The 26,789-nt window shown below is 36.5% G+C and overlaps 1 protein-coding gene across 1 annotated transcript in view; it reads right to left on the minus strand.

The window, feature by feature from the left end:
* Positions 1–1,370: 1,370 nt before the first annotated feature.
* Positions 1,371–26,789, minus strand: part of VWA3B (von Willebrand factor A domain containing 3B) — a 74,124-nt gene continuing 48,705 nt past the window's right edge. The window contains exons 21-28 of the mRNA XM_062578076.1: positions 26,721–26,771; positions 24,349–24,565; positions 14,470–14,590; positions 13,529–13,653; positions 12,262–12,399; positions 11,668–11,765; positions 6,582–6,823; positions 1,371–1,498 (exon numbers count right to left, since the gene is read on the minus strand). Coding sequence (XP_062434060.1) covers positions 1,371–1,498; positions 6,582–6,823; positions 11,668–11,765; positions 12,262–12,399; positions 13,529–13,653; positions 14,470–14,590; positions 24,349–24,565; positions 26,721–26,771 — 1,120 coding nt within the window. The remainder of the gene's footprint in view (positions 1,499–6,581; positions 6,824–11,667; positions 11,766–12,261; positions 12,400–13,528; positions 13,654–14,469; positions 14,591–24,348; positions 24,566–26,720; positions 26,772–26,789) is intronic.

Raw genomic sequence — 26,789 nt, forward strand, 5'->3', positions numbered from 1 at the left:
CTTCAGGTACTTCTACACATTGATAAGATCCCCCCCTCAGTTTTCTCTTCCCCAGGCTGAAGAGGCCCAGCTCTCGCAGCCGTTCCTCACAGGGCAGGTGCTCCAGCCCTCTGATCATCTTTGTAGCCCTACGCTGGACTCTCCCCAGTAGCTCCATGTCTCTATTGTAGAGACAGAACTGGACACAGGGCTCGAGATGAGGCGTCCCCAGGGCTAAATAGAGGGGCAGGATCACCTCCCTCCACCTGCTGACAACACTCTTCCCAATGCACCCCGGGAGACCATTGGCCTTCTTGGCCACAAGGGCCCATTGCTGGCTCATGGTCAATCTGTCATCCACCAGCACTCCCAGGTCCTTCTCTGCAGAGCTGCTCTCCAGAAGGTCAGCCCCCAGCTTGTACTGGTGCCTAGGGTCATATGTCCTTATCAGCACATAGTCCAGTTAGGTATCTAAAAACTTTTAATATCCATTCATCTTGATAAGCCAAAATATTAAGAATCAGTCTTCATCTCCTTAACAGACAGCCCTGAACAACCATACAGTTCTGTCACTACATCCAGAAGTCATGCCTTGTATGAGATGTGAATTTTCAGCACAAAATACACTACATCTACACTACACTATTGTGTCTCATTTCAAAGGTCATATCCTGGAGAGTGCATGCTCTATGTTACCTTTGTTAGAAAGAAATCTGGATTTTTTTTTTTACTGGGTTCAGTCACTTGTCTATCATTTGGGAGCTGACTGTAGACATGCTCCTAAATGTGTCTAGATACAATTCTTGTTTTCATTTACAATGCTGTAACACTGAAGTATTTCCACTCTCTTTAGAATAACACTAGCTTTATATCAAAAACACACACAGAAGAATGTAGTCCTTGATCTAAATCTGTGTTATCAAGAGGATAGCCCTCAAGGGCAAAGCACCTCATCCATGAGTACACATATTCATGGAACAGCCCCCACCAGCGTAAAAGCTTTAGGTCAGATATTCCTAAAAGACAGTGCCAGTGGGAAGCTTGAGAGGCTCCCAGCAGTAGGTCTTCCCAGATGCTTTACAGATTGAGACTGTGAAAAAGGCATTTAGAAAAAAAGGCAGTTTGTGAAAAAGACTCATGGTTAATGAATCAAATAGGTCTACTACAAACAAAGGATACCCAGACAAATACAGTTTTCCATTCTCCTAATATTGATACTTTTCTGCAGCACAACTCTGACACTTTTCCATACCTCCAAAATTAGTCTGTAAAATCATAAATAATTTTGCATTAGTTAGTTTATTTTTGATTCAAGGAATAAAATCTCACAGTTGCAGGTGCTAGAAATATTCCCTATCTGCAGCCTCATCCATTCCTCAGAAGCTCCTTCATCATGCATCCTTAACGCTGTGTGCAGTAGTGCTGAGGCTGTCCTGCCGCTCCTTGCTGCTCCTCGTTGCCTGCGATCGGACTGGCGGTGTTGCCCCGACCGGGCTCCAGCAAGGTTTCCGTGGTGGGACTGTGAGAACAACATGGACACTGTAGTGAGCTAGGAGCCAAAGTGCTGGGCAAGAACGGTGTTTCACTTCTTGACGAGCAGCAGGATAATGAAACGAAGAAGGATGCTAGGGGAGAAGAGGCACTCTTCAGTGAGAGAAAATATGAGCCACTATGGGCTCCACTATAATAGTTCAACCACATACTCACACTCTGAAGTTTATCATGGAAAAGATGACTCTGTGACTACAGTAAGAGAGCAACAGCCCTGTGTAAAGAGTATTTTCACTACTTTGCTTTCTTCTTTTACCCTCACTAGCCTGTCAGCTTTTAAACTATCACCATCTCTAGGCTTATATCTGTTGCTACTCACATGCCAACCTTTGTGAGCATCATTTCAATCATTATATTATATCAAATGAGTCCACCTCTGACTAGGAACCTGCCTGGCACAGAAAGGTGACAAGCATAATGAACTGATAGCAAAAGACCAAAAGCAGGAGAAAAGACAAAATAGGAGAGAGAAAATAGGACGAACCAGAGTAAACAAAAGTCAATATTCTATTTTACTTTATATATTTCTTCAGGGGGTTTTGTTGTTTTAAATGGTTATATAAAATACACAGTAGTGTAGTAGAAAAAACTGAGGGAGGCATCTGAAGTTGATATATACAGAGTAGGGAAGCAACATCACACAGTGAGTGTAAAAGATGATCAGTGTTAGATGAGCTGATTATCCACAGCTCCCACTGAAAACTCTGAAGCTGAGGGTTTGAAAATCAAGACCATGCCTTTGAAAATTGCTTTATGCATGCACAACATCAGCATTTAGACATATAAAAGGAACATTTTCATTCCTCTTGGGCAAATGCAACCTGACAGACAGGAATCTGAAGCTTCCCTGTGTGAGGTGGAGGAAATGTCTTGACTACATCCTGAAAGTTGAAGGTACCTGGCTGTACTCTGTGCTTCACCAAACCACTGCTCGACTAAAATACTGAAAGCTACTGCAGCCATCCTGTTCCCCTGAATAAAACGAAAGATCTACTGCTAAACGAGTGTTCTGCATCACCCGCAATTCACGAACTATTTATTTTCTTTACCTAGTGCACATGCTGTCTATGTACCTTCCTAAGATGTTGAAACAAGCTATTCTGGTCTTGCTATCCAAATCTGGAAAGAATTAGCCTCCTCTCCCCCCCACCCCAAAAAAAAAAAAAAAAAAATCCCAACACATTATATAGCAATGAAACTGTGCTTTATTCCCTCGCACATCTGCAAGCTTCATTCTTCATGGAAAAACAGATGACCCCAGTTGAACACACTCCCCTCTTTAGATGAATGGACAATCCCACCAGGGGAGACAGTGGCTTTGGGCAAGTTGTAACCTGCTATCAACAGAAAAACAAAACCTAAATCTGGAGGCTGCTGGGGAGCCCTTAACAACACACAGCTGCAGTAAATGACAGATGCAAGTATAGATGAATCAACAGCAACTGCTCATTAAACAAGCTACGACCAACAGATGGGAATGCTGCTTTATTATGATAGCCTCCTCCAAATGCTGCTGAACTAACTATCTGGAAAATGAGATTGGAAAACAAGTGGATCCCCAAAATACAAAATCCTACTTTGGGAAATCTAGCCAATCCACCAGGCTGCCAGGTGCCACAGCTGTTAAACTCTTGAACTCAATTCAGAGGAACTGCATTTGCCAGAACACAAAAAAAGGAAAGAGAAGGATCATTTTCAAAGGTCTCCCACCTACATCATATTGGCAGCTACAGTAATTACCAGTGTAATTGCCTCAAGTCACATCTCGTTAAAAATTAAAAAGAAGGTTTCGGCTCTGCTAGCTATGATTTGCTAATGCATGAAACATTGCAGTTTATTACTGCATATCATACCTGTATCTTACTCTTTTTTTTTTTTTTTTTTTTTTTTTTTTTTTTGTGATTTAATCTAATTGGCAAGGAAATCACAATAAATGAACACTGATTTTAGGCATTACTAAATGGAGGTTGGGTAGAACAGAGACAAGATAGTAGACAGAGAGAATTTTTCTATGGAAACAAATACATGTTTTTAAAGCATCTCTAAAACCAATCACTGGAATAACCGATGAGAGAATAAGCACTTGTGATCTTGTTTTTTTTCAATCGGATAGTTTTATTAGAGTTACCTAGACAAGAATCACTGCCCTACTAAAAATCAGTGGGGGTTTGACAGGACTTCATTTACACTTGTATAAACATACATAGCTCACTAACAGAATAGGAGCAATAGACATACATAGTAAAATAATAATCTATTAAATGTAACAGTTCTGGAATAAATAAGACAAAATTATGCATCCAAGCAATAATGAACCTAATATACAATAAATAATTAATAATTATTTAATCCTTATTAATTTAGGTTAATGGTGTTTTCCTGAGTGGAATCAATAGGAAGGGGTTGTTGATTCCTCCTAACATGAGCATGGACTTGTTTACAAACATTCCTCAAATGCTCCATTAAATTACACAGGACCCAAAACACTGTGACACTATAAGGCTTCATTAACCTATAAGAGAATTGTACAGTTGAATGCACATTGCTAAGCACAAAACTCCATCTCTGTATTATACAAAACTCATTCATGTTCAAGAGAACTTACTTCCCCTTATAGGGTTAGGGAAAAGTACATATGAAGTCAATGGAACCATTTTTAGGAAGAAATGTTCACTAACCCATGGACTAGTTACAAAATGCAGCTCAATCTGATTAAAAACATATACATACGGAGAGTTCCTAAGATGTGATAAGACAAACCTTTGGAAAAATAAATGCAAGAATTACGTTTTGAACACATTACACACATACTAACAGAGGAAACTAGTTTATGAAGAAAAAGCTTTTACTTCAGGCAAGTGGATCAGGACTATTGTGTTTTTGTGCAAGTGAAAAGATATTCAAATTATTCAGGTATTAAATACTACAGGAGAGGAATGCAGGAAGATTATGCATTTTTCAAATAGGCCAATTCCCATTTCCACTGACTGCTTTCAGATATCCATAAAGAATGACTATAACCTAGTTAGTGTAAAAGACACTTAGCTACCAAAGATACTATTTTTAAGTATTAACGGCACTTACAGATGTTCAAAATATTTCTCTGAGATGCTAACTCTGTTTTAAAAAAATCTGCTTTTGACACAAATGATCAAGAAATAATGATTTTTTTTTTTAAGCTTCAAGGAAAATCTGGGAAGGGGTCACTGACAATCTGAACGTTTAACCTAGACATTTGCATGTTCATTGCTCAAGGAGCAACAAAGCAGATTTCAAAGTTACGTAGATGTCTGAAAATGAAAACAAGGTGTTCGAGCTCTTAAGTACTTTTACACTCCTAACTTAAATAAGCCTTGTTTGAGCATTATGAAAACTCCTGAAGGGCCTGTGTGCATTGCTAGATACCTAATATATTTAGTATCTGGTCCACAGAGATTAACCAAACACTTCACTAGCACAGTAGAGCTTTCCAACCCCTCAGTAATGTTATTCTATGGCTTACTCATTTCAATATAATTAAGTATGATTACTTCTGAAAGTAAGTGTTCACCTGTATACATGAATCTCACAGAATCTGGCCCTCAGCACACACTGGACAGCCTGGTTGTGAGTATGAACAATTCTCATACCAGAGCTGGACCTTGAGCAGAAGGAAAAAATGATGCCAGACAAATTTGTTTTCTTTTTTCTCTCCACTCTTTAAAATACAGTATTAACTCAGTTAAAACAGAGGAGTACTTCAGGATTTTAGTAACCTATTGGATATAACTTATAAATTTGTATACACAAAACACTGTGAAAAGCACTAGCATAGTTTGAAAGCAGGACAAATACTTATATCCAAAGAGGATAAATACACAATCATACTGAGACTGGATAAGGAAGTATCTGATTTAACTCAGTGAGGATATCCATACAGTCTTATTTAACATCTCTGCTAACTCTCTGACTTTCCTCTCTCTGATGAGACACAGAAGAATATGCAAATAGAAATAAATTTAATCAAAAGAGCCAACAATGCTCATGGTGCCATTAGAAGACGTTGAGGACCTTCTTTAGTATATTCCACCTGCATACTATCTCGAAGAATAGTCTTAATATGTGACCAGGTCTCAGCAAATTTGGCAAGGCGAAGCAGGATCAAAGTGATACATAGCCAGTGTCCTCATTTCATCTTTCCTTCAACCTGCATGGAATCAGTAACAGGATCTGTTGATTTCACATTTACCAACATCTCAGGATGTCCAAGAGTGAGGAGTTTAAGGATAATTGAGCATCCCAGGGAAGCACCTCTGTCTGTGGAAGCTACGGTCTCATACAGCTACAGGATAAGCTCAGCACCTCTACTCTCATATAAATACTCCTAAAATACAGTGGCACCTAAATGCTAATATAAACAAAGTAAATGGAATTTGCAGACAATCACCAAAAGATGAGTGAGAACTTAGAAGATAAGTTCAGAAGAGTCAGTTCAAGTAGCCTGACAACATGATAATTGAGTGACTCTATAGTCCACTACTTTTGGAAGGGAATAAATAAGTAACAAGGATATTGAGCGTATGTTTAAAATAGTATGAGGAGATACAACCAGCAGGTATGGAAAAAATCCTTCTATCGTTCCACTGACAGTAGGCTCATTAAAATGGTAAGTTGACCGTGGCACATGAGAACATACCTATACTAGCCCAGGCACATACTACAGAGTAACATGGAATACAGATACTGCTGTCAACTTTAACAGAGTTAACTTGGACACAAAACACAATTTAACCTCTAAAGCACGGACCTGCATATATGTTAATTTAACACCTTTAATCTAGCTAGCACTAGTGGAAAAATTTGCTGTGGAAAAATATGCTGAGCATGATCAGTGTGAAGAACGGTTTCCAAAGAATCTGGCAGAACCTGATACCATAGGATATTCGAAAGCAGGTTGGTCTAATATCCAGAAATAATAATGCAGAACCCTGGTTCCTTGAGTGGGCATAAACTAAAAGCCTATAAGATCTGTTTAATCCTTAATATTTATAGTTTTCTATTTCCTTCTTTACCTTCAAATTCCTCTTTATCACTAGGCAGTGAATTTCTTTCTCTGTGTTTTACTTCCCTCCTGGAGATAAACAAAAGATCATCAGAGTCGGCTATTCTCTCCTTGGGATGTCTTTTGTCCTCTGCTCTCCTCTTCTTTTTCTTTTTTCCCCTATGTTCTCTCACAATATTTTTCTTTGCTTTTTCTCCTGCTTCATCTTCCAGAGATGAGTGAGGATGGGACTTTTTGGTCTCTTTGTCCAGGCTAGAAAATCAGAGAAGGAAGCTCCCTAAATTAAGAGTTCACATACCATATATCATTTCATATCTTTTAACACTATATAGATTTCAAGATTTCACCTTCTCTCGCATCTCACACTGCTGACAAGAGAAGGGCTTTTCATACTCTTGACCACTTTTCAGGCTATAAATGTCTTACAATGCCATTTCCCTCAGAGTTACAAAATAAGTAAAGAATAGTCTAGAGCACAGTATATATTGTTTCTCTCTTATTTCTGTAGATAGGATATCTAGCTAACCTATTGCATATAACCTTTTCTATCTTTTTCAAAAAAAGGACAATATTAATCTCAATTCTAACATGATTCAACAAGAATTTGCACCCTTCATATCTCTCGTAGACAGCCTGTTCCCACCCCACTGCTGAGATTTCTAAGATTTGCAGAATCTTTATGTAGCAAAATACAGTTAGACATGACTCCTTTCACTGCACTCAACCCCAGATTATCAGAAGTGCTTATGTAACTAAAACTGAAACAAGTATTAGGCACTCCACTTTACTGACATCAAGTAAGAGAAAGGTTCCTAAATACTTTTCTTGGTCTAGTCCCTGCTTCTATCTACTCCTCACGACCCCAGAGCGGATGTGGGCAACTATGTGCCTTTAAAGGTGTGGGCCCAGAGCTCGCAGTGTTTCAACTCGCACAGGCAACTTGTTAGTTACGTTTGCAGAGTGCTTGTACTGTCATAACCCTTTCTTTCTACTGTGATGACAGCAAAACACTCCAAACAGATGCTAGCATCAGCTATTAAAATGAGAAGAGCTATATTACTACCTCTAAAGACAAGTGGATTAAGCACAGCTTAGAGCATGCTCCACAAGCAAACATCAAAAAGACAATCCCAAAGAATCCACAGGTGAAGAATTAGACATGCTATTGTAAAATAAAATTATCATTATATATATATATTATATATTATTGCAATATATATGTAAATATACACAATATATTATAATTATGTATGTAATACAGTATTTATATGCACTGTGGACTATTGACAGCCAGCAGTCATTTTGTTTCCTTTCTGATGAACTTAAGCTGCTGCTGTATTTGTTTCTATCAGCAATGTCAGCATGTTCCCATTCAATGTGCCTGCACCGATGAGCAATATGCTGCACTGTTCCCCCACTGGGAAGTACGACATGGGAGGTAAGTATCCATTTTAGAATGCTTCACATAACAAATTTCAGCTGGAAGTATACTGCGGTGCCACCTGAAAGGTAGCGGCTTTAATGGAAACTCCAACTTAATTGGAGTTAGAGCACTGCCAGAGCATTCCCTATGTTAGTAACTGATTTAGAGAGGTGTAACTAATGAAACACAATTGTTTGTTTAATGGCTTTGAATGCACACCTCATAAAAGGAAAGCAATCATTCAGCACTTCAGGATGAGTTACAAAAAGAAACAAACCTAAAGTAAAATCATGGTTAGTACTGGCTTTTTATGATGCATCTGCTGAGTTAATGCAGCCAATGCCCAGAGGAGGACATTAGGTATGTCTACATGACACTAAAGTCAGATGTTAAGCAGCAAGAGAGGAATGAGTTTTCACATTACAAATATGTGGCTTCACAGAGAACTCAAAAAAACTAGCTGAGAATGTTAGAGGGGAACTTACTGAATTAGTAAGTGCATTTTCAGAGCCTGACTATTTGTATCTTACAAAATGATTTACTGTAGAGTAATATCTCCAGGAAGTAGGAAATTAAAAATGCTATTAACTATAAAAGTTCTAGCTTACTAGGCCTCAATTCTTAGAAGAGAGGCTAAAAAATCAGCAGAATCAGAGATGATATATAATATGGAAAAAAGATGAGAAGAAATATATCACAGTAGATGATTAAGTTGGGAGCATGCAGAGGAAGATGCTGTGATTCTGGTGGCAGATTGGAGTACTGTTGTTCAGTACTGATCACTGAAGTCTTTTTTGGCACACCAACGCACTTGACCTTGGTACCTGGGGGTAAGGCATATGCTGCCTATATGCCAAAGATTATATCAGAAACTCTTTATGTATTTTATTCAATGCCAAAGGGGCCTGTGAATCCCAAATGCTCAAATATACCTACTTCAGGGCTATAAGTGGGCATCTAAGTTAAAAGGGAGTCTCAATTTAAATGCTATTCTCCCTTCATTTATTTGCTGCCTTACACATTTCACTGCACTATGTGATATAAATCTCTGCATCCATGGAGCCAAGGCATTTAAATTCCACTTACACAGCTTCCAGATGCTCAGGTGTTACTGCCCTGAGTGTCACAATGTCCCTTTGTGTATCTGGGCCTTGGTTTCTTTAACGCACTACTAATCAGATGAAAGTACTATCATTTGAAGAAATATTACTTGGAGGTACTTTTCACGTGCCTTTAATAGGGGTAATTTGAGGATGATCTATCTGAACATTACGATTCTTAGAGACATTTTACAATGCAAATAGTGTCACAGATCACAGAATCAGTATTAAAATAGTATATAAATTGTCATTTCAAATGTTCTGCTTTGTTTCTAAAAGCTTCAATTAGAGAGAGGAAAAAAAAACAGAAATGATGTAGTGACAAGTTTAGACCTTAAAACAGCAAAGACATTGGTATGTTCAGTAATTCTTCTTGCAAAATTTATGCTCTGTTTCAGGGGCATGCTAAGAACTGTTCCACTTAGTTCAGTTTACAGAGGACAGAATGAATGCCTTAACTAAGATTCCATCATTTTGTGCTGCAGGAAAAATATTTTTGGAATATTTCATTTATATCTCATTAATTTAATTTCAGACATCCGCTATATGAACTGACCAGTGTTTCTATGACCAAGCCAACGTGTACTAGCTGGATGCACTACACAGAAAATCACAATTAGTAAGACTTGAATGTGTAGTTTCATGTACTGTTTTACCCAGAGAGCTGTCAGATTTGATATCACTTCATCTAAAATTTAGATCTAATGAGTACAATTATTTTTAGTTTGCAGAAATTTAGTGCATTCACTTAAATCAGTTCTCCAAAGAATTTGGAGAATTCACCATTTGCCAGTGAATAACTCAATCTTCTCATCATTTGTACGTAACAATGGCAAGTCAGCTTGCCAATAAAGTCTATGTTTGGGAATGAATATCAAATTTGATATTAAAGTGCTGAATCATGAAACAAAGCATGTAGGAAGGAAGCCATTCTTATTGCTTATGCATTTAGTCATATCTTTTATTAATAAGGTACCTTATCTAGAATATAATCTAACTCTCAGTGAAAGACTTCTATTGATTTTCCTAATAGCTCAATTATATATCTGTCTATTTTCAACTAGTTGTATGTATTGAGTAGGAGATCATGGTTTTAAGGTTTACTTTTGGGTGAAAATAGGCTTAGCTACCATCAGGTAGATGGTCTGGCCTGGAAAAAGGCATTAATACATTTCCAGGTTAGAGATTCTGCTCAGTAAATTGGAGATATTAATTTGTTTATGCACAATGACTACAAGTTGAGAGAAGAGGGAATTTCAAAATGCACTGGAATCACTCTTAGAAACTGTGTGAGAACCACTGTCTTAGGGCTTGTATCAGTGTTGCTTTTTGGTCCTTTCTGTTATTTTGATGGAATCCATAGATCACTCACTGCTGGTATCCTACCTATGGATATCATTTTTAAAATTGATAATCATATTAGGACATTTCAATAAAAGTGAAGTTTTAAAAATGCCTTTAATGGTGGGATTTGTCCTGTTCATGTAGCCTCTTGGGAAGAAATCTCCCTTGACAGGATTTATCTAACTCTTTGTCAGCAGTGCCAAGACTGCATTGACGCAGAGGGGATAAAGAGGGAGCTATTCAGTCTAGAATCCCTATGGCACGTCAAAGCAGACGGAGCAGTCAAAAAAAAGGATGTGTTTTCTCACACAAAATGTAGTGAAACTATGCAACTCCTCCCAGCAGGAGGCTGTGGATACTAAAAGTTGACATGGGTTCAAAAAGGTAACTATACAAATTTGTGGAAGAAAAAGCCATTAAGGTCTGTTTAATACAGAGGCTTCAATTCTGCTTCTGGAAATCCTTAACTCACAAATTGCTGTAGGCTGGGATTGTGTTCTGAGAAATAGCCCTACATGATCATTCTGATCTTATACTGCTTCCTCAAATCTGGTGTTGGTAATTAACAGAGACAGTTGGTGCTCTGGAAATTGCCACAACCCAATGTTATTTCAAATGTATAAAACTAGAACTTTATAAAAAATGAAAAATTAATCCACAATCACTTGGAACCACTGCACATTCACTGCACTGTTCACATCAGAAAATTTTAGCCCTGTTCTACAGAAGTTCTACAGAACTTGAGCAGGGGCTCATATTCAAAGCATGCTACATACTCTCTCCCTATCATCTCCCAGATTTAAGCCCAGTAAAAGACTCAATATCCTAGAAATAAAGTACAATTTAATACATAGCTATATATCACAGCAAAAATCTTGACAGAAAAATGAGCTCTACAACAAACAAACTCCATCTCACCTTTCAGCAATTTTCTAACAACTTCCCAGGACTAAACTTCAAGCCAACACATCCTGCCAATGTTTCTCAAATGAAAATTGCACAACAAATTGCCAGGTAATAAAATGGTGGAACAGGCAAGTAATACTCTTCTCATCCATATGCTTTATGGGTCAAACCGCATGGTTACGTGTTTAGAGCAAACCATATTCCATTTAACAAAGACAATAGATTATTAGATATGGAAACCTGATGGTACAGTTGAACCCAAAGTGCAACATTTAGGATTCACATAAAATAAGTTTTATATTGTTAGGTTCAAGCACACTTACATCATATAATCTGACATCTGCACCATTCTTATGTACCGACAGGAAAAGGCATACTTTGTTTGGCTGATTTTAATAAGCCCACTTCTTACGCAGTGTTCCTGCAATGATACAACCAACATTCATCCAAATTAAATCTAAATCTTGGAAGAAAGTAAAGAAATACATACATAAAAAAATCCAATCACTTTAACACAGGTGTAATCAGCATCTAAATGATGAAGACAAAAAGTTTCTAGTGCAAAGCACATTTTTTTAATAATGTGCCATGAAAAAATGCAGCAAAATTATCATAATGACCTACAGACAAACAAACATAATGAAACGAATAAAGATAGTACTGCATGTGATAAAACCCCCCTAAGTTTCTCATTTTAGCAGTATGGAGCTATGGAGCAGTATGTGAAAGCCCCCAAATGAATTACTATTATATTAGATGGCTTTTCATTGAACCTGGAGAGGTGACTTACTTTGGTTAGCTGGAGACACGGAATGGGACAGCAAGCTCTCTTGCCTGGCCTGTTATATCTGCACCATCAGAACCAGAATCCTGGTACTATCACTGCCAAATTTGTTTCCTCTTATAGGTTTACTTACTTTCCTGTTGTTAAACATCAGAACCGTGTAGAATTTATTATCCATTTCCACTCTCTTTGGGGTTGATATAACAATGGCAGGTACATAATAATCACTTCCAGTCTGTGTCCACGTCCTGGCAAACACATAGTCTCCAACCTGCACACCAGGAAAGTATTGGTTTGCGACAACCTTGTAGCTTGTGAGGTTTACAAGATATAAAAGATAGATATTGAGATTTTTACACAGATCATCGTTCTAACGTGTTGCAGTCCTTTAATATGGAGCTTTGAAGGCAAAGATAAAGGACTTGGTTCTCCCAGGTGCTGATCATTCTTAATTTCCACTGGATCAGGAAGAGAACACAAAGCAAAAAAAATCATGACAGAGCCCTACTGAATGTACCAGGGCTCAGCTGGTGAGTTGGACAGAATGAGGAGGAAACTCTTCCAACTCTTATCCCATTGAACTTTGTACAAACACATACATTCATAACCAGCCTTTAAAGTAACCCTGAAAAATTTAAAGAACAGCATATGCATCTGATATATACAGAGCCATTTTCAAATCAACACAGAACTTATAATTTCTATGAAATTCTGCAGATCTTTTCCAGAATGGGATTCCTCCCTTCCAGCAATCACTTGTTCAGGATTTGACTTCATTTCAAGAAGGGGGGTGGGGGGGGGAAAGAATTTCTCTAGTTTCAAGTGTAACAAAATAGTTAACAAAACTGCTTTCTGTATCCATCATCTCTCTCTTGTGTAAAATAAGAATCACCTGAAAAGAAAAGTATTGTGATTGCAGATAGTCAGCTGATCAACATGAAAAAACAGAACTGGAATAAGACGAGTTTTTTCTATTACAGTTACTTAGGGCTAGTAAAAGGTTATTTGCTAGATTTAAATTATGCTGTGATAAATAAATTGTTAGAACTTGCTGTACATAAAATGCTTTCTTTGATTCTTAAACTACCTGCTAGGAAACTGTTTTGCTGGGAAATAGCATACATCTGCTGTATAGGTGGCCAAATAGTCATGTTTTATAAAGAAAATAATATAGACTTCTGGTAAGAAAATTAATAGGACTATAATGAAAAGAGGCTCTAAAGAAATGAAAAATAGCATGTTGAAAATATAATCAAAACAGAGCTACTGTAAGGAGGTAAAGACTTTGAAATAAATCAATTTTTGTAAAATATAAAAGAAGTATTATTTACTCTATCTGTGACCAATGGCACAAAGTAAACAATGCGTATTTTGCTACCATAGAAAACAGAATTCTTCACCTGCAGATACGGACATGGCATAGCACCCCCTACAGGTAAAATAAACTTCACAGGTACAGTCCAGGTCTCCCCATGGATGAACTGAACAAGGGCATGGGTAGAACTGATGTTCTTTATCACAGTTCCTAGAAGAAGAACATAATAAAATATTCAAATGATTATGTTTTTACCCCTTACGGAAAACTTCAAAAATTTCCTATAAACTGCTACATGTCACTGAGGTCAGACACACAGTGTCAGTACTATACAGTCCTCATTTCCATTTATAGTTAGCTTTCGTTTAGCCAGTGTAATTTCTGCTAAGGAAATAGGGAAATTTGTACCTGAATAAATGCAGTCCTAGTAACCATTCTTAATATCACAGCCATAACAAAACCAAAAAAATGGATAAATTTCTAGCCCAAAAGGAAACGAGAAGATGACAGAATTGGCCAAGATACTTTCTTTTTCCTGTAGCAAAGTCCTTGTAGCAGTTTGATTTTTTTAATGAAACAACAATACACGATTTTACATGATAATTATTCTGGCTTAAAATGCAACAAAATGACAGAAATATTAGATAAATGATTAGAGCAAAGCCAAAAGCTCAGCCTTTTCCAAAGACAGATCAGGAACAACCCAGCATGCCATCAAAGAAGTACAGACAGATATTCTCATCTAGTTTAAAGTGTGTGACAGGTACTGAAAAGCATTTCTTCCCATACTCTTCTTTTACAAACCTATCTGCCAGTAGATCTGCATAGGTTTTGGACATCATACAATGTGCCTTTTTATAAATGAATGTATATGCATGCACAAAATACGTATATTCATTTTTCATTAATATGCCAGTGTAATATTAAATCAAATGAAAACTGAACTAGCTAAATATGACCAACAGTAATGTTTTATTGGTACTAGGAAACTCTAAAAATACTTAAAATGCAAGCAAAAATATTTACCTGGATAATAAAATCCGGTTATATCTGATCTTGCAATCACCTTTTGGCTTTTGAGAGTCAAAAATACTTTGCCTTTTTGTCTTTTTTTAGACTGGGACTTCACAGCTTCTTCTTCAAGTTTCTGTAATTTGATACAAATATGTTTTTTTCACAACAACTAGCCAGCCAGGCTGTACCTATCCTTTGGAATGAACTAAACATTTATGCAATATAATGTTATGAACTCTGTTAATAATTCACAGTAAAATGGATTATTTTAAACATTCAGAATAGTTATAAATAGACAAAGCTATGTTACAGTAAGCACTCACAGGTAAGTTCACCAAAACATTTTCAGCATAAAATCCTGTTTTGCATGCTCATTATAACACCTGTATTTTAAGTGTCCAGGTGGAAATTCACCTTAATGAATCATGTCTCTGGCTGCCATTTTCCTAGGCAAAATTTTACGAAGCTGGATTTCCAAGAATGAGGTAAGGGAAAATCTACTTATTTTGCAACATAAGTGAACATTGAACACACATCTACCTCTTTCAAACAGGTGGATTTTCATAACAATGCTTTTTTATTAAAAGTATATGTACTATGTGGAATGACAGATTTAAATGGTCAAGTATAGAATCTAAAATAAAATCTTGAAACTTCTGTCTAGACGAAATGCATATTTACAATCTATAATTTACATTTATCAATATTTAAAGTTCATTTGATTTTCAAAATTAAATTTTTCGGTAGTTTTAAAACATTTCATCTAAGCAAAATATTAAACCGTTTGCTCACAAATGAAGCTGGTGATTCAAACAACTCTTTAATTTAATTAAGTTTTTCCAGATGAAAAATCTTTCTCTTTGGCCAATCTTTTTGATGCACAAGTTGTTGAAAAACATGAAATTTTCTGTGGGATAATTTGTATTATTCCCCTTTAAAATGTTTTCCATGGGAAAAATGTTTTTCAATTGGCTTCAGTTTTTTTCAGTTCTGTAACTGTTTGGTTGAGCTATTCCTAAGAACACATTAGGTGTATGGAGTCAGACCAAATATCCATCCAGCTGCTTTCTTGGATGTGGTCCAGGCCAAGAGCAGGGAGGAGCATAAGAACAGGGCAAGCATGTTCTCACTTGAATACTCTCCCAGACGCCAGGAATTAATTGATCAGCATCTTCCTGAGGCAGAAGAGAGAGTGTTTACATTTAATGGCTCATGATACACTCTTCTCGCATGACTTTTTGGAATATATGTCAGCTTTTACAATCCACAACGTCCTGCTGCAAGCAGCTTAACACCTTAACAGTGTGGTGTGCGAAGAAGTACTTTTGTTCTGAATCTGGCACTAGCTAGATGCATTTCATGGTCGTGTTCTTCATAGTGGAAAAGTCAGTGAATATTGATTCTCTATTTACATTTGCACATCTCCATTTCATAGCTCTACCTTACTCTCCCTTCTCAGCCAGTTCTTTTCCACACTATTTAGTCTATTATAGTTTTAGCTTATACAAAGCTGTTCCAAACCTCACCTAATTTCTATTGCCAGTTGCTGTAACCTTCCTGCTCTACTTGATCCTTTTTGAAATGGGGAAACCACAATTACAGCCAGGATTCAAGATGCAGGCACACTATGGATGTACACAGTGGCATAATGCTTTCTGATCTCTGCCTTCTGTCTTCCATTCCCAATGATTTTTCTTTTCACCACTATTGAAAACTGAGCTATTGTTTTTTAAATTTATAATAACTCCTAAAGTTTATTTGGAAGGGTACCAGTCAGCTCAAAGCACAGCACTGTATCATCAAAAGATGCAATTTCTTTTTCTCAAGCGCTATTATTTAGGACCATGTACCTCAATGATTTGTAACAAGGTACTTGAAATTTCACAGGCTCCCTCACGCTCAATAGAGACAGAAATTTCCAAATGGGAATCTAGTCTATCAAGAATGTTAATGCAGCTATATCCTAAACTGAGTTGGGTTGAATTTAGATCCTAATTTTCTGATTTGTGGCAGCGTTCAGTATGTGGAACTGCAACAGGAAACATTTGGTTTGGAAGGGATGAACTGCTTTAAAATGATCTGCTCTTAGAAAAGTTAAGGATGTGCTACATTTCTCAACCTGGACATCCTGAATCCTTCATCATTCTGGTCTCAGGCAACATCTACCTTGTTTGCTACACTTTGCAAAATAAGGATAATAATACAATCTTACACTGTAAGGAGTTTTGTGGAATCAAGGTGACAAATCCTTTCAAAAGACTATGATATTATAAGGATAAAATTTTTTAAAGTTCATAAATAAAATAACCACTCTGGACCAAATGAATGGTAAGCATGGTACACTATAAGAAAGAAAAGAAAGAAGGAGGGAAGGAGGGAAGGAAAGGGGCCATGTGCTGAATAGTGAGAACAGAAAGAAATATGAAGTGAGGTGGCCCTATGCAGACAGATTCAACTCCTACTGCAGTCAGTGATTGCATTTAGCACTAACTGAATCAGGAATGCCAAGAGCACTAGGCAGCCCATGCAATGACGGGAGGTAAAGGGTTGTGGAAGATACAGTACGTGAAAAATAGCTGAAGACTGTCATAAACGACAATTGGCTCTACATAAAAAATATACTGCTGACCTTTCTGAGCTTCTGAGTACTCTGCAAGTCATTATGTTCTTTTACATTAAAGCCTTTTATATCTCACTTTATTATTTTATGGAGGCTTAGGGTTATTTGCTTTTAAAAAAAAATCTCTCACAGCAGGTTTTCAGTGTGTCAAGGAATTATGTGTATTTGTCAGAACGTGAAAGAATACTTCACCTTTTAGTTTCCTGAGAAAATTAAGAAAACTGATAATACAAAACCTTGTCTTTCCGATATTGAAATATTTTAATAATCTAAAATCACAATGTAATTTACATCTGCTACAAGAGAATGTAATTAATTATTGAATAACAGTATATTATTCTCTCCATACTGCTCAAGATGATTTTTTAAACTATATGCAAATGCAAAATTAAATAAATCAGTTCCCCCATTAATTTTTAAAATATTCATTAGCCCACATTAGGTAAACAATTTGCAAGTACCCATCTCTAATCCTGCTCCTTTGAATTACAAAATCACATGGCTCAAAAAACAAACTTTTCCACAGATCTACACTCAGTTTATAAATTTTGTTTCTGAAAAAAGAAAAATAACCCATAGATCGCTAAAAAAAAAAAAAATACTTGCTAGGGTGAGTATGACTTGCTTCCTTGCCTGATGACATTTTTCCTTAAAAGTACATTAGACTTTGGTACTAGATTCGCCCTAACAGAAAATAATGATGCAAAAGACATGAATAACTTTGACTAAACTGTTTCTTATCAGTTTCACTGTAACCACCAAAACCTCCTCTCTCCCCAGACTTTTTCAATATCCCACACAAAAATCATGAACACTAAAAAAAACCTAAAATAAACAAAAATCAAAAAAAAAACTCAAAAAAATCCCACAAGGAGATATTTTGAACAGGAGATGCATCTGTTTTCCAGTTTTATTCTTTACCTCTGTAGAACATAAATTATACCAACACTCCTGCTTCTCAAACGCAGTCTGAAAGGAAGGCTCTTTGCCGTGCCTGGCTGTTTCAAGTATAACCTAACAAAGGCTGATTTGAGTGCAAAGACTTACAACTCCACGTACACAAAAAGGCATTTGGATAAACCATTTACTTAATTCCTCAGGCTCCAAAGGGACAGCTGCTGCTGAATATTTATTATTAACTAATTTGTAATGCTTGACTAATAGCTTGGGCAACGTCCAGCATTCCACATTGATCCCAGCACTACAGCCTGCGTAAGGACGCACAACGTACTGCAGAATTCAGGTAGTTCAGAACCACTATTTAAATTCAAGCCCATCTTTCCTACCTAACGTAAGCTTTGGGTGCTCAGCGCAACTGTCACAGTGCCCATTTCTGGAACGGAGCTGTCTATTTTCTTTGCTAGAGAAGAGCCCCATCTGATGGGCAAGGATTTCCACTGAGGCCAGGGTTTTCGGCTCTGCTTACATTGAAGCCAATGCACTAAATTATTGAAGCCAGTGCATTAAACCAAGTGGAGCATATTTTGTTTCCTTCTGCCAGTATCTGCTGTATTTTAAAACTCACTTTCAAAAGAGATTTGTTGTTGCACCTTCCTACCGCAAGCGGGAACAGATAGGAAGGCTATTCACAGACTTCTGAGAATATTTGTCCTAACTTTAGCATTCCTACCAACATAATCTGGATTCCTCCAGATTAACAGTGCCAAACAACTATCGATTTTCCCTTAACCAGTGACAACGAGCACATTCTGTATAGATCACAGTCCATTTTCTTTTGTAGCTACACACGTCGTCCAACAGGTTACTCCACTGATGACAACGGAAAATTTACAGACAATTTTAGATAATTATTAAAATTATTTATAATTCTTTTGTTGTTATACAATTTGTGATGCTTTTTTTAAAAACCTTCTTCTCCCTAAGATGCACAAAAACAAAGACAGGAGAAGCCAAGCTATTTAGGAAACATCTGAAATGTAAAAGAGATCAGCAGACAGCCATTAGTGTTCATTAAATAGTGGGGAAAACTGAGGATTGTAAGAATTAGGACATCAAGAAATAGAAGAAACTGCCAAGGGAGGTAAAGGATTACCAATTTCGGATAGAGTTTAGACTCAGCTCTATATAATTCATTGGGAATAATTAAATCAATTGTATAAAAGAATGAGCTAGAGGGGCCACTAGAGGACCCCCTCCCATCCAAATAAACCTGCTTTACAAACCACTCGTGTTTATAAATCATGTTAGATTATTTTTAATCACAGTGGTCATTCAGCACAGCCACAAACAATGCTAGGCCCTGCACATTTAAGCTCATGCTGAGGGAAACACAGCACTTAAAACTGTAGTCTTAATGAGAATGGTTCTTTCATAACGAATGTGGCTCTATTTCTTTGCAGAATCTGCTGGCCATTGATACACAGAAATAGAAATATTCAGTATGAAAGGAGATGTTCTTTGCCACTCTCAAAGGCCGGATTATGACACTTAGGGAAAGAAATGATTTACATGAAAATGCAAAGGCCATTAACAGACTGCAAAAGCTGTCCAGGAAACTACTATGTTTGGAGAATAGTAATGCCATGAACCTGGTACCTGCGGTGCTCTAATGCAAGGTGAATGGGGGGAGTATGCAAGTCCTTCTATAAGATAAAAACGTCATGCTGTAAAGGGCTTTAGCATTCAATAGGAAAAATCATAGTACGAAATGATGGCTGACTGTTATGCCTGACAAGTTCAGAATAGAAACCAGATACAATATTTTAAGTTGAAGCAGTTGCTTGTTAGAACACACAGACAAGGTAACTGATACATTCCTAATTTCTTATATCTTTAAATCAAAACCAAGTGCCAGCCTGAAGACAAAGGCTTTAGTCAACACATCTTACTCAGCACAGCCAAAGGAACTGAATAAATAGTGAGATACAGTCTACAATTATCCCTCATATTAGCTAATCATCAGCTTTCAGTGTTTTAGATTTTTATCTGATAATAATCAAATGTTTTTGCTCATTTTCCAAAACGTTTGCTCCTTGCATCACTAGGGATCTTCTGCCAACTCAGGGCCCTGTGCAAGTGGATGTCCACTTCATCCTCTTTCAACAAGCTATCGACATAACTTACCGTTCACAGGTATCAGCAAACATAGCAGCCTGAACTCACCTCCCACAGAAGGTCAAAGCAGAGGGAGGATAACCAGACCATTAATTCAGTTGCAGGCTTAAACAGAAAGCTCCTGTAGCAAGGACATCCAAAAAGGATTACTAATTCTTCTAAGAATTGTGAAGATAATTAGGAACCCTTAAAAGCTAAAAGTTAAGGGTTTTTTTATTTTGAATTTTAGTTAAAAAACATACAAATAAATAAAGCAGGCAATTTAAGTTTGCTTTGTTGAGCAGACCTCCAGAATAACTGCCTTTTTTCTACCATCTCACAATTTTCATTCAGTGCCAAATCAGCTATTTCATTGCCGTAATGTATTTCAGCCAGCAGTTTACTTTTTTGTATCCACTTTGCAGATAGAAATCACAATCAGAAAAAAACTTCTGGCAACCTTTTAAGGAGGCTCCACATTTTTTGCTGCTTTTTTTCATTGTTTTTTTCCACCCCATAAACAGAATTCTAATTACATCTGCCTTTCTGCCTCTCACTCTTAAAGCTTTTCAGTTGCAGATTAGCAATTACTGAAGATGCTGCTCTGATTAGGCTGCTAAAGCAGGTTGACTCAGGATAAGCGATTGCACAATGTTAATCACATCATGTCTGAGAGTACACATTGGTGTTTCAAGGCCACAGTAAAATTACACAGAATCAACAAATGAACCATAAACATGTTTCTGCTACTCTTGTACTGAGACATTAGGTGGCAGAGATGAATCAATAATCAAAATAGCTGTATCAGCAAGGTAATATTTTCAGATTAATGTAAAATGAATCAAAATCTTCAGCTGTTTTTGAAGACCTTAAAAATGTTTTCAAATGTAGATTCTTAAAAGAACAAGTACATTCACCAAAGTTACAGAAACTGAACATGATTCTTCTCTCATAATACATTCTATTCAATTTAATACCAAGAAATTTTTACTACTTATGTCATAGCATGAAAGAGACAACTCAGTGTGAGAAGTTGTTGACTTCAGTGAAAACAAAAGTGGATGAATATTATAAAACTAAACACGATCTTTTAAAATAAACTGGCATTATATTTCTAGGCATGATGTGCCAGGTAGGGTATACTGCCACCTGTCATAATTTTCAAGTAGAGGACAGTCCCATTCATTGTACAGAACTCACAATACGGGTTCATATTGTGCTCATTTGGGTTTCACTTAGCTTACCTCTCCATATTAATACATATATATATATAAAAGTATGTATACATACATGTACAGAGACACATCAAGGTAAAAAAGAACCAGTATGATCATGTAATCAGGCTTCCTACACAATACAAAGCATACAACTTTCCTCAGCATTCACTTCATTTAGGCCAACCATACATTAAAGTTCAGTCAGAGTAATTTCCCTCACTCAGCGATAAAAATGATGAAAAGGGAGTATATTAATATAACAGCTTTATGATGAATTCTCTATTTGTTTTTACTTATCCTCTGTTAGAATTTAGAAGTCTGAAAGAAGATTTTATTTCTTCTTTCTTTCCTAGAGAGCTTATTTTAGTATTAGAACCCTATAACTCTACCTAAACTGCAGTACTACAGAAGCAGCAGCATTCCCAGCGAGGCACTATTTGATGAAGCTTTTAGACGAAAAAAATTTGAAACTGAGTAAGAGAGATTATTTGTTTTTTTAGAGGTAAGTTCTTTGAATTTTAAAGTATCAATAGTGTATATAGAAAAAATTCCACTGGGAAAAACTAAATCAATTTTTAAAACTTAAAAGAATGTTTTTGATTTCCCTAAGAATTCACTCACACATACTGCTGCAAAAACAAAACTCAGTGCAGAAGATCTATGCATTATTCAAATAGAAGGTAAGGTTTTAAGCGCTCTATGGGATTTTATACATACACACATGCGTTCATGTTAATAAAAGTTATTATGCAACAGAAATTAAAGGTAAAAGTCATAAAGGTAGAGTCAATTCATTTTCAAGAATATCCTGAAAGAGTGAAAATAATGATAGAACATAATACTGTAACATAAAATATGTTTTCTGAATATACATATCACAGAAAAAGCTAATATGAAAGAGTAAATTATCTCATCCCATAGTGCAGCCTAAAATAACTTATTAACCTTATCTTTGTATTTTTTTCTTCATCTGCTTCCATAGACATTTCATCAAATTCCTCAACAGCACTCCAAGTAAAATCCGTGCTTCATTTCAGGAAAATATATATGTAAGATCAACAAAAAATCTCAGATTTCAATTACAGTTTCAGAGTAGCTAGCTTATTTTGTGCTAAGCAGAAAATTGAATTAAGAGAATGGAGAGATCACTCTGTTTGGGCAGAAGTAGATGTCCTCTTTAGGATGAGCTGAATAGCTCTTCAGAGACCACTGTCTGTGTTGACTAGGGCACCATCCACAATTGTGTGACTTAGATACCTGTTTATGTGTAGATGCCTCCATGGTGCGGACACTGAAATTTCAGTGTCTGAATATGGAGATGAATCTCACCCCTTCTCTCCATCTTTCCTCTTCAAATAAAGATATCATGGAAAGTTATAATGAACCAGTTATGACATTATGAAATCTTTTAGTCTTGTTTATCTGATATTAACCCAATTCCTATTAAACCTGACAGGCTGGGTAGATCCCACTGAAGAGCTCTGTAACAAAGTATAAAGCTGGTATGTTCATTCTTCTCATCAAAATGTCTGTGAAACTTTAAGAGTAACAGATACTTTGAGCTACTGCACCATCAACGTGATGACAGTGAGCTTGGTATCTTTCCCACAAGACTGAACAGTGTAGTTTCTTTTCTTCCTGTTCCTTCCTGGCACCTGAATGAGCGTTACATGGTGCAGAAGCTCAGCAGGTATTGACCTTATGTGGACAAGAAAAATACACAAAGATTTCTCCTGTCTCTTTAACCAAAGTATTTATCAACCGTTCAGTAAACAAATCTACAGTTTAGAAAGCCTTTTCTAATTTTTCAGATAATTCTGAATCTTTAGCAAGGAAATAAAATCTAACATTGAGGTCAGTTCCCAAGAATGCCTTACTATAAGGCATTCCTCCTACAAGGGGAGCTAATGCTTATGGAAGTCCAGAGTGTTGCCCATTTTATTAGAGAATGTTTCATTGCGTTCTGCAGATTACTGTTTATTTTACATGAAGTTACTCTTAGAAAAAAAACATTAAAATCCAAGCAATGGAAACTACTAATCTATGAAGCCACACTTCCAAAGGCAACCCTTTTCTTCTCTCTATATTTTATGTAGATATAGGTTTATGAATATCAGTAGGATGAACTGCCACAAAGCTTATATCATAGCAGTCATTCACATCTTCTTTTTCAGCTGTCCTTGCAGAGGAAATAAAGGTATTTTGCTCAGATTTGGTTCCTAAGAAGCTCAATTTCTCTGGCTTTGTCAGCTCTGTAACTTCTGTTTACACAGTATATTCAAAGTCCACATTTCATAGAATCAGTAAGGTTGGAAGGGACCTCTGGAGATCATCTAGTCCAACCCCCCTGCTCAAGCAGGGTCACCTACAGCACGTTAGAAGGGGCTGCAGCAACAAGGGCCCCCCTTGCTGAAGCCCAGGCTTGAACCAGGGACCTTTAGATCTTCAGTCTAATGCTCTCCCAGCTGAGCTACTTTGGCCTCTATTTGCTGCACTACAGTATATAAAGCAAAGTCTACTTTTTCATTCAGGATAAATTTAGCTTTGCTAGAAATACATTTAGTGTCTTACTGTTTATTTATGCCTTATAGATGACCTATGTACACAATTAAAGTGCATATCCGAGGAGATTCATTTGCTTTTCCTGATTGTCTTGGGGTGCATTTTTTAAAAAAAGTTACTCAAATGCCATATGACATGAGGGTAAGCTACATCCCAAATAACAGTATTTCAATAGTTTTCCAGAGCTAGTGAGTGTGAATAGTTACGTAGAAACACAGACAGACAGACAGACAGGAAAAAAAAGTTTACTGTAAAAGGATGAGTGATCATTATAGATCAATTTCTTTTTAATTACTTTCTTTCCACTATCTATTTGAATAGCATTATATTAAGTGCCTAATTTATAAGCTATTACCACAGTACAAAATTATGCCAGAAGCATATACTAAAGAGGAATATTTGAAAGAAAAATGTCCGCCTGCCTTTCCAATCTCTTACCTTTTTATCGTTAATGTGTGATTCTGAGTTGTTCTCAATTTCTTTTTTTACAGCTTCCTGAAGATCAGAGGCTTGTTGCTTATATGTTAATGCTGCCAGTATCTCATCTTCTAACAATATTACATCTTCATGGGAAATTGGCCATCCCAGGTTTTCTAAAGCCTCCAGCAAAGCTTCCTTATTCTGCATATATTGGACTGGCTCATCCTCTTTAAATCTTTAAAAAATAAATAAATATAAATCAGTAATTACATGTAGGAGAGATCTTAATTTTTACTGTACTTTACAAATAGAATCATGGTGTTTAAAGGCAGAATAAAACATCATATGCATCTAACCTGATCTTCTGTATGCCACAGGTTCTTGCATTTGAGTCAAGTAATTGCATCCAGCTTAACTGTATGTTGTAGAAAGACAGGTAAACAGAAATCAAATAGCTGAGTATAGGTGTCTGGTGTCATTTTAGATGCCCTAGAACATCTGACGCATTGACAAAGAGCGTGCAGATATGACCTAGAAATCATGAAAATGCCAGGCCCTTCTGGAGTAGCAGCTATGGCCAAGTAGCATCCCGAGCATCTAAAATGGTACCTATTGAGTCCTGATTTGCCTCATCAGTCTTGACTGAATACATAAAAAGACAGAATCTTCTGCCACTTGTTCTTCTGCCAGTCCTGTTCAGCTCTGTTTTCACACATCAATCAGAAGTTTGCTTCCATTCAGGGGATTATGGTTATGTCAATATGCACTAGACTGAAGACCCATTTTTAGTCTACACACTAAAAGTACTTCTACACAAAAAGGTGAATCAGCTACAGCCTATTGTTGATTAAAAAAAAACAAATAAACAAAAAACAGAACAGATGATAGAATTCCTTAATCTCCTATTGACAGTAAGGTATTTCTTTTTAGTATTCTCATTATTCCTGTGGCTCTTTTCTGTAACTTTGCCAACATTTTTAAAATGTGAAACCCAGACCTACCCAGAGTATTTAAGTGTTTGTCTTACCAACATGTACAGCCACAGCAAGCCTACTCCACTGCCCTACTCCTTCTCATTAGTCAGCTCTCTACTCCTCTAAGAACTATTTTGCACTGAAATCATATCAATAGACATGGTTATTTACCTAGATTTTGTTCTCTACGAACAGAATCTGTTATTCATCTAGAATCAAAGTCAAGCAAACAAATCTACTGAAACACTTCTCTCAACTACTTTGAACACAAGCCTAATATTGCCACTTCTCCATTAAATTTGAATTTCCCTCATAATCTCACACATCTTTTAATAAACGCTAATGAACCAGAGATCTCCGCAGGCAATTCCTTAACAACTTTTGTAACTAAGCTAGTAGGCTTTTCAGATTCCTAAAGAATTTGAAACTATATTGTCATCCTTTTGTTATATATGGACATTATCTTTGCCGTTGTAAACTTAGAAGAGAAAGATTGTCAATTTCAACTTTTATGCGTCAATACTAAGAATCTTTACTTAACCCTCTAGTAATAGATTGTACAATTGCTAGGATTTCTTGGTTTCTTATATACCTAAACTCATGACTTGCCCTATCTTTCCCAGCAATAAAATTATTCTGATGTCACTTTATCAATTTTCTGCAAAGTATAACTCCTTATCTGTATTAATAGGTATCTATTTCCTTTTTTTTTTAATTACATGCTGGGTTTTTTGTTTAACAACTTTCATTTTCTCTCTGAGCTAGAGTGGGTTTCTGCCAAAATTGTTCATTAATGATAGAACTATGTATTTGCTCACTAAGTTCATCTTCTTTAAAGCCTTCTAGTTTTATTCCCATTTTTCTATCTAGAATATTTCCCACTCCTTCATTTTTCATTAATTGATTTTTGCCTTATCCCATGAAGTAGTAAATAGATGCTAACTTAATTGATGTCATCCCTGTTGACACTCTCTGGTGTTCTAAACTGATATGCAGAAACAAGCTAGTTAAAGTAATATAAACTTCCAGTGCAGTATACAGTTCTAGCAGGATAAAGGTGCTTATTAAACATTTACATGTAGCTCTGAAATGCTCTTTACTGGATGAGAGAAAATTTAACAAGATGCCAAAGGTGATGACATGCTGCCCTCCCAAGGCCTGCCACTTGAAACATGATTAAGAATAGATTAGCACCATTCAAATGGATTGCAAGTCCTTTCCTTTAAAAATAATCAACACTGGAAAAAAGGAGTACCAGAACTTAATATTACTCCATATCACATACACATTTTTAAAGTAAGGTATGGGCATGAAATATGCAGAAATAAAACAAGCTAGTTACAGAAATAGTGTCAAAGAAATATTTAGGACCAGCTTTTCAGAGGTGAGGTAGAAACCCAAAAGGTGATCGCTTACTTGTCTCTTTCATCTTGAGGTAGTGCTCTCCAAATAATTAGATTTAGGCGCCTATTAAAGAAAGCAAAA

The sequence above is a fragment of the Rhea pennata genome, chromosome 1 (genome assembly GCF_028389875.1).
Source record: "Rhea pennata isolate bPtePen1 chromosome 1, bPtePen1.pri, whole genome shotgun sequence".
In the NCBI taxonomy this organism is placed as follows: Eukaryota; Metazoa; Chordata; class Aves; order Rheiformes; family Rheidae; genus Rhea; species Rhea pennata.